General features: G+C 34.7%; 1 protein-coding gene across 1 annotated transcript; it reads left to right on the forward strand.

Annotated features, from left to right (window-relative positions):
* Positions 1-7,697: 7,697 nt before the first annotated feature.
* LOC136808704 (myosin heavy chain kinase A-like) lies at positions 7,698-8,060 on the forward strand. The gene has a single exon (XM_067065246.1). The coding sequence runs from the start codon at positions 7,698-7,700 to the stop codon at positions 8,058-8,060; it is 363 nt and encodes a 120-aa protein (XP_066921347.1).
* The last annotated feature ends 1,350 nt before the right edge of the window (positions 8,061-9,410 follow it).

The following is a 9,410-nucleotide window of genomic DNA, read 5'->3' on the forward strand; positions in this document are numbered from 1 at the left end:
CTTATTACCTTCATGCTGAGAGGGAAAATTTATGGTTTTTCGTGGGGTTTTGGGACCCTTTATTTACTACAGGACAGAGTGGGTTGGTTTTTGTAACCCTTGACTGCTCTTGGAGAGATATTTTCGAGGTGTGCGTGAAAAAGGTACCCTTAACTTGTTGCCATCAGTCAGCATCACTTGACTTGCACATACCGACATACATACATACTACCCATACACGACCCCAGATTATTTTAGGCTATTAAAAAGGAAGGGATCTGCAACACAATCCATCAGCCCCACAAGATGATATAATTTTTTCTCAAGGCATCCTCACTCCATGACAGACCACCATAGAATGAATGTTCAATTCACACAGCTTCCCTTTATAAACTTTCACCCGGACTCTCCTCCACAGAGTCTAACTACACTTTTTCAAAAACTAACCATAGATTTGAAATCAAACCTTCTTTGTATGAAAGCATACCTAATAAATTCTCAATAGTATAAAAATTTAAAAAATTGAACCTGAGAATTAATCAAATTATTAATTAAAATTGATCACCCTCAGGGATGGAGCGCACTTTTTTGAATTTAACCTTTAGACAGAGCGTAATTTTTTTTGTTTTTCATTTTTGGTGATTTGGCGGGGTTTACAAATTTGATCATAAACTTAAAACCACTGGTTCAATTTTAAAATCCAACTTAATTCTTGAGACACACTAAATTTCTCAGACATATTTTTTCATTCAATTTTTTTTTAGCCTTTGCTTTCCATTTTTATACATTTTCATTTTTATATATACACATATGTTTTATAAGTAGCGAGAATGGGCAACAATTTGCCTCATGATTACTTAATGAATAGATAGATAAAAAGTGAGCCCATTTTGGAAAGCTGATGTATATAATTGTCTTTCAAATAGATTTGAAATAATTCATTAATAAGTGCTACACAAAATTTGCCATGAGACCAAAAAAGGACAAAAAAAGTGTGAAAATTATTATATCACTTTTTACGGTATTTTTCAAACCTTGTAAAAAAGTGGTTGCCAGGTTGTTTTATAAAATTATTTTTGGTACATTTCCTCCTCAAACCTTCCCCTTTCAAATACCAAAAAGATTTGTCAACATGCAAGCTTTAAATGATCCAACTGACTATAATTTTGAACTTTAGAGGCCTGCCGCACCGCACCTTCCATGACGGAACGTGGCGTCGACCGTTCCGGCATATAATATGAAAGGCAAAATATGTTTGAAATGATGTCTAAGCCTGAAATAGTAAAATGCTCAGGTAAGTTATGGCATGTCCAAAAAACTGAAAAATTACCATAATTTTTGGAGGGCGTTAGCCGGCAGAATCTGACCAAACAAATGACTCATTATGAGGGTACTATGATAAATTTCTCAGAGGATGTGTAACCTAATTGTTTGGCGCTCATTTTCGCGAAAAACGCAAATATTCCATTATTACGTCATAAAAATTGAAAATTGAATTTCTCGAGAATGGTTTATCCATAATTCACTCCAAATTTTAAACAAAGATAGGTCTTGGTAAACTCCATCTTTTAACCCTTAGAAGCCAGAATACGTATATATACGTTTTGAAAAGGCCATTTTACCGATACACAGTCTTTTGGTCATAACTCCTGACCACTTTGCGATTCAGAGAAAAAAATCTGCTATTTTTTTTAGCTGAGAGAAAGGGCTTTCCAACAATACCAAAGTTGATATCTGAATAGTTTGTCCTGGTCGAGAAATCACCTTTGAAAGAATAAATTTCCAGAAAAAAATGATGAACTTTTTGGGCTTTTTCAAAAAAAGACAGCGGCTTTGAAAGGTTAAAAAAAATTTTTAATTCTTTAAAACTGGTCCAAACTGTCCAAAATGACTACTGGTACTAAGAGAAAGTGGATAAAGGCATTTTAAATGAAAAATGAAAAACAAACATGTCTATGTTAACCCTTAGAAGCCAGAATACGTATATATACGTTTTGAAAAGGCCATTTTACCGATACACAGTCTTTTGGTCATAACTCCTGACCACTTGCAATTCAGAGAAAAAAAATCTGCTATTTTTTGTAGCTGAGAGAAAGGGCTTTCCAACGATACCAAAGTTGATATCTGAATCGTTTGTCCTGGTCGAGAAATCGCCTTTGAAAGAATAAATTTCCAGAAAAAAAATGGAACTTTTTGGGCTTTTTCAAAAAAAGACAGCGGCTTTGAAAGGTTAACGAAAAAATTTTTTAAAAATTTGATGACTTGATGACGTCAGCAAAATAAGCAGAATTCGAAATTGCAATTTTTGATGTCGTCATCAAAATTTTGAAAAATTTTTAACGTTAAAAGATGGAGTTTACCAAGACCTATCTTTGTTTAAATTTTAGAGTGAATTGGATAAACCATTCTCGAGAAATTCAATTTTTATGACGTCATCATTCTGACGTAATAATGGAAATTTGCGTTTTCGCGAAAATAAGCGCCAAAACAATTAGGTAACACATCCTCTGAGAAACTTTATCATAGTACCCTTCATAATCAGTCATGTAAGTTTGGTCAGATTATGCCGCTAATGCCCTCCAAAATAATGGCAATTTTGGACATGCCATACTTACCGAGTGTTATGTTTCAATCAATGAATAAGAGTTAAATGTACAACTATCACTCAAAACTGGTGCTAAGAACCCCACATAACCCAAGATAAAAAACACGGTTCAGCACGGTTCTGCGAAAAGCAGCAAGAAATACCTCAAAAACCCTTCAAAAAGCCCCTTAAAAAGACCTGTTTCCAACTCCCATAACAAAAATCTTTTAAAAATACATCATAAAGATGTTCAAATACACTCTAGGTTTGAAAAATATAACATTATAGCACTCGAAATTCATATTTTAGGTAATATCCATTAGAGGTCCTCCAGAACAGCTTTTCCAAACTTTTTAACTACTAAAACTCTTTTATGCAGCTTAGCTACCATCTTTAGGGGACTGTTGCTTTTGTAACCCTTGACTGCTCTTGGAGAGATATTTTCGAGGTGTGCGTGAAAAAGGTACCCTTAACTTGTTGCCATCAGTCAGCATCACTTGACTTGCACATACCGACATACATACATACTACCCATACACGACCCCAGATTATTTTAGGCTATTAAAAAGGAAGGGATCTGCAACACAATCCATCAGCCCCACAAGATGATATAATTTTTTCTCAAGGCATCCTCACTCCATGACAGACCACCATAGAATGAATGTTCAATTCACACGCTTCCCTTTATAACTTTCACCCGGACTCTCCTCCACAGAGTCTAACTACACTTTTCAAAAACTAACCATAGATTTGAAATCAACCTTCTTTTATGAAAGCATACCTAATAAATTCTCAATAGTATAAAAATTTAAAAAATTGAACCTGAGAATTAATCAAATTATTAATTAAAATTGATCACCCTCAGGGATGGAGCGCACTTTTTTGAATTTAACCTTTAGACAAGAGCGTAATTTTTTTTGTTTTTCATTTTTGGTGATTTGGGCGGGGTTACAAATTTGATCATAAACTTAAAACACTGGTTTCAATTTTAAAATCCACTTAATTCTTGAGACACACTAAATTTCTCAGACATATTTTTTCATTCAATTTTTTTTTAGCCTTTGCTTTCCATTTTTATACATTTTCATTTTTATATATACACATATGTTTTATAAGTAGCGAGAATGGGCAACAATTTGCCTCATGATTACTTAATGAATAGATAGATAAAAAGTGAGCCCATTTTGGAAAGCTGATGTATATAATTGTCTTTCAAATAGATTTGAAATAATTCATTAATAAGTGCTACACAAAATTTGCCATGAGACCAAAAAAGGACAAAAAAAGTGTGAAAATTATTATATCACTTTTTACGGTATTTTTCAAAACCTTGTAAAAAAAGTGGTGCCAGGTTGTTTTTATAAAATTATTTTTGGTACATTTCCTCCTCAAACCTTCCCCTTTCAAAATACCAAAAAGATTTGTCAACATGCAAGCTTTAAATGATCCAACTAGACTATAAATTTTGAACTTTAGAGGCCTGCCGCACCGCACCTTCCATGACGGAAACGTGGCGTCGACCGTTCCGGCATATAAATATGAAAGGCAAAATATGGTTTGAAACTGATGTCTAATGCCTGAAATAGTAAAATGCTCAGGTAAGTTATGGCATGTCCAAAAAACTGAAAAATTACCATAATTTTTGGAGGGCGTTAGCCGGCAGAATCTGACCAAACAAATGACTCATTATGAAGGGTACTATGATAAAGTTTCTCAGAGGATGTGTAACCTAATTGTTTGGCGCTCATTTTCGCGAAAAACGCAAATATTCCATTATTACGTCATAAAAATTGAAAATTGAATTTCTCGAGAATGGTTTATCCATAATTCACTCCAAATTTTAAACAAAGATAGGTCTTGGTAAACTCCATCTTTTAACCCTTAGAAGCCAGAATACGTATATATACGTTTTGAAAAGGCCATTTTACCGATACACAGTCTTTTGGTCATAACTCCTGACCACTTGCGATTCAGAGAAAAAAAATCGCTATTTTTTGTAGCTGAGAGAAAGGGCTTTCCAACGATACCAAAGTTGATATCTGAATCGTTTGTCCTGGTCGAGAAATCACCTTTGAAAGAATAAATTTCCAGAAAAAAATGATGAACTTTTTGGGCTTTTTCAAAAAAAGACAGCGGCTTTGAAAGGTTAAAAAAAATTTTTAATTCTTTAAAACTGGTCCAAACTGTCCAAAATGACTACTGGTACTAAGAGAAAGTGTATAAAGGCATTTTAAATGAAAAATGAAAAACAAACATGTCTATGTTAACCCTTAGAAGCCAGAATACGTATATATACGTTTTGAAAAGGCCATTTTACCGATACACAGTCTTTTGGTCATAACTCCTGACCACTTGCAATTCAGAGAAAAAAAATCGCTATTTTTTGTAGCTGAGAGAAAGGGCTTTCCAACGATACCAAAGTTGATATCTGAATCGTTTGTCCTGGTCGAGAAATCGCCTTTGAAAGAATAAATTTCCAGAAAAAAATGATGAACTTTTTGGGCTTTTTCAAAAAAAGACAGCGGCTTTGAAAGGTTAACGAAAAAATTTTTTAAAAATTTTGATGACTTTGATGACGTCAGCAAAAATAAGCAGAATTCGAAAATTGCAAATTTTTGATGTCGTCATCAAAATTTTGAAAAATTTTTAACGTTAAAAGATGGAGTTTACCAAGACCTATCTTTGTTTAAATTTTAGAGTGAATTGGATAAACCATTCTCGAGAAATTCAATTTTTATGACGTCATCAATTATGACGTAATAATGGAAAATTTGCGTTTTTCGCGAAAATAAGCGCCAAAACAATTAGGTAACACATCCTCTGAGAAACTTTATCATAGTACCCTTCATAATCAGTCATTTAAGTTTGGTCAGATTATGCCGGCTAATGCCCTCCAAAAATAATGGCAATTTTTGGACATGCCATAACTTACCGAGTGTTATGTTTCAATCAATGAATAAGAGTTAAATGTACAACTATCACTCAAAACTGGTGCTAAGAACCCCACATAACCCAAGATAAAAAACACGGTTCAGCACGGTTCTGCGAAAAGCAGCAAGAAATACCTCAAAAACCCTTCAAAAAGCCCCTTAAAAAGACCTGTTTCCAACTCCCATAACAAAAATCTTTTAAAAATACATCATAAAGATGTTCAAATACACTCTAGGTTTGAAAAATATAACATTATAGCACTCGAAATTCATATTTTAGGTAATATCCATTAGAGGTCCTCCAGAACAGCTTTTCCAAACTTTTTAACTACTAAAACTCTTTTATGCAGCTTAGCTACCATCTTTAGGGGATTGTTTACAAAGTGGGGCCCAATATTTGGCTCCAATAGGCCGTTGTAACTACCGAAATCTATTTTCGACATCGAAAATTCAATTGCAAAAACATTATGTTTTGGCAATCCGAAATCGAATCCGATTACCCCGATTTTCGGAAAAAGTAACCCGATTCGAAAAATTCAACCTTTCCTTCAACCTTTGCCACAAAAATGAAGTTTATATCTGCAACATACCCAAAGATATAGCCAATTTAATATGGTAACCAGTTTTGCGTAGATCTATGGCATCCGCCAGGTAGACTTGCGTAGATCTACGGCATCCGCCAGGTAGACTTGCACAGATCTACGGCATCCGCCGCCTAAAGTTAAAGTTAAATCGGAATTCATAAACATTAAAAATGGTAGACTTTGTATGGTGTCGCATCTTTATACTTACTTACAGTCAAGGGAGAGAAATCTTTTTCTGTCCGCCTGCATGACTTCTTTTCTTATCGTCACCCGGTGGACCAGAAACAAAGGGTCTGCCCTGTGTCTGGAGACTTAAAAAGTAGTCGGATTTGGCTGAAATTTGGTACAGTTGTTCCTTGAGTGAATACCTATTGGTGTTTTTTTCATTTTTGAGGGGTAAGTTGTAGCGCCAAAACGAGGCTTAAATGTGACTCTGGGACTCGTTTTCGAGGTTAGAATGAGGTTAAAAAGTCGCTTAGATTTCTATAACCATTGCATCTTATTGGTTATATACACAATTTTCTCCAATTGTAATTGTCGACTTATATATCTAAAAATTTCCCCCTTGTTTTTCCTTTTGCAGATGGCTACTAACAATGACAGAAAACTTTGGGAAGAACGTGCACAAAAACTGAAAAGGAAGAGAATGGGTCAGGACACAGTGAAGGGTGATAAAGCTGGTGCTGTTGGCTCTCATATTTTAGCCGAGAGAGAAATGACTGTTCAACGTCTTTCTAGTGTTGCTACTGGGAAAGCAATGAAATTCAATAAAATGGGGCCTCAGGAATTCGTGGCCTATCCATTTGATGAATTGACAATCGAAAATTTGATTCAAGCGTGCAGTGCACATTTTCGAGATGAATTGCTTGACAATCAAAGGTGTGATATTTTGCAATCACAAGATGGTCCTTCTTGTTCTAAACTTTCACACATTAAAAGTTATAAGGTGATTTATGTTCGTTTTATTACAAATGTGAATCAAGCATCCATTTCCATAAGAAAGTATTTCGATAAGATGAAGATGCCACCTCGCAGCCCTTTATCCTCAATGAACGTTTTAAACTCTTCTGCAGTATCAACACCAAGCAAATCCATTAAGTTTCAAATACCTCAAAAGCAAAAGCCTGTCCGAACTACTCAATATCCAAAAAGCTTATCCATCTCAAACATGCTTCAATTTGGAACAGCAATAACAAAAATGCAAAATCCACCCGTGGAAATTGAGCTCCAAGAAATTGACGTTTCAGCTATGAAATAGAGCTATCCAACATCAAAAAGATTTTCTATCTCGGGGACTCCTCTTACCAAAGGTGGATTTAGGGAAGTGTTTGAAGCCATCGATGTGGACACAAAAAAGAAATTTGTTGTGAAAACCTTCCTTCCAGAAGTTTCCAAAGTAATGGAAGAAGTGAATACTGTTATTCCACTTAATAAAGAAAGTGAGGAGTCTCTATCAAAAAAGGCCATACAAGCCCATGCCCTAGCTAAAAATGTCACCGATTCATTGAAAAAATTATGCTTCAATAACAACTTAATGGACGATTTTGGGGAGTTTTTTACATATAATAAAGCGTACTTAGGATCAAAAAAGGTGAAGACGGTGGAGAGAAAAAAATTGTCATGGTGGAAGAGTGCGTTGATGGAGAATTTATTAAATTTATCAACAATGATGGCAAAATCATTCATGGTCAGCCAAAAGATCTGGACCGTTTACTGAAAGCCCAATGTCTTGCCCACTACTCACTCGTGAAATCTGGGCAAAGGTTTATGATTGTTGACATCCAAGGTTCAGGTTATACACTTTACGATCCTGAAATTGCTACGACTGGTGATGCTATAGAAAATGAGCGTTTAAACTTTAATCTTGGCAATTTGTCCAAAGCTGCAATTGATTTGTTTATCATTGCTCATGTTTGCAATAGATTCTGTAAACTTGTTTGGCTGGAGCAACCTCCTTCCTCAAAGATCGACTTGTCAAAATAAACTACACAACTGTTTGAAGCAATTTCTTACGTTTATATTTTACTCGATTTTATTTTTGTTCTAGGTTATATATTAAAACTTTATATAACATTTCATTTAGTAAAAAAAATACTAAGCTTGACTATATTTAAGATCTAGATAACTTTGAACATAATTAGATTCTGTTACAGTATTTTTCACGAACTGCTGGTAATGGTTTCGTTGATCTGGGAGAAGAAAGTCAATTCCATAATAACTGTAATTTGAACAGCTTCATCAAGTGTGTCTTTGTTGAGTGGTTTTCCTAAAATGTGAAATGTTAAACTGTGTTTTTAAAAAGTTATTGCCGATTTGATATGGGTGTATGGATTATTTCACAATAATTTTTCTCGTATAAATTTTACGGTTAGGCCAAAAACCGCGAAAAAAAGTTTCTATAAAAGTTTGTACTCTTTTGTCCCTAATTGTAGGGGCAGGTAGGGGGGTCACTTTGTAATTTTTCTGATTTTTCACCCCCAATCTCACTTTATTATGACCCCCCCTCATTTTACGACTTTTTGACTTGATATTGCCTATAAGTGCCAAAAACCTTCATTTTCCTAGGGAAAATCACTAAAATCACTTCAATATCACTTTATTGTCACCCCCCCCCCATTTTGTGGATTTTTTCCCAGACCACCCATCCCCTCCGCTTATTAAACCCCCCTACAATTAGGCACAAAAGAGTACCCTTAAAGGATACTAGAGAATATAATTTTTCTGAAAAGTGAATAAAAGCACATACCACATTGTTCCATCGAGTATTTGGCGGGAAAATCATACATATGGTTTGGTACTCCATCAGCCATGTATGTGTCTCTTTGGTGTCTTATTCTGTGGGGGTTCCAAATGAGATCTTTGAATTCGTCCAAATGTCTTTGAACCAAGGGAACCATAACAAATGCCAACATATCTCTAAAAAATGGAAAATTTATTCTTCTTGGTCTTATTGTTGTTTTATTTTGTTCTTCAGTTGGCTTTTTAGTTTTGACAACTGTTTTCGATTTGTTTTTAGCTTTAACTTTCAATTATTTAGCTTTTTTTATTTAAGTTCGACAAACGAGTAGATACAACATTTATTTTAAGGTCTATTTTTTTAGTTACTCAGCTATTTTTTACTTTTTAGCTATTTTTATTATTTTTATTTCACTTTAACCCTATCTGCCCTGGGTTATTTGGGGTCTGGTGTTGCCCGGGGAGGGGCTTCCCGGAACCCCCAAACTCAAGACTGTTTTGGCATGAAATTTGGTACATAGAGACTTTGTATACAAAGAAGTTTGCACATTTTTTTCAAAACTTTCCTTTATTTGGGTCATTTTCACATGCCAAAAA

The sequence above is a fragment of the Clytia hemisphaerica genome, unplaced genomic scaffold (assembly GCF_902728285.1).
Source record: "Clytia hemisphaerica strain Z4C2 unplaced genomic scaffold, Clytia hemisphaerica genome assembly, whole genome shotgun sequence".
Taxonomy (NCBI): domain Eukaryota; kingdom Metazoa; phylum Cnidaria; class Hydrozoa; order Leptothecata; family Clytiidae; genus Clytia; species Clytia hemisphaerica.

What these genes read in the sequence shown, in the direction of transcription:
- LOC136808704 (XM_067065246.1), top strand. Translation starts at nt 7,698, where the DNA reads ATGGTGGAAGAGTGCGTTGATGGAGAATTTATTAAATTTATCAACAAT.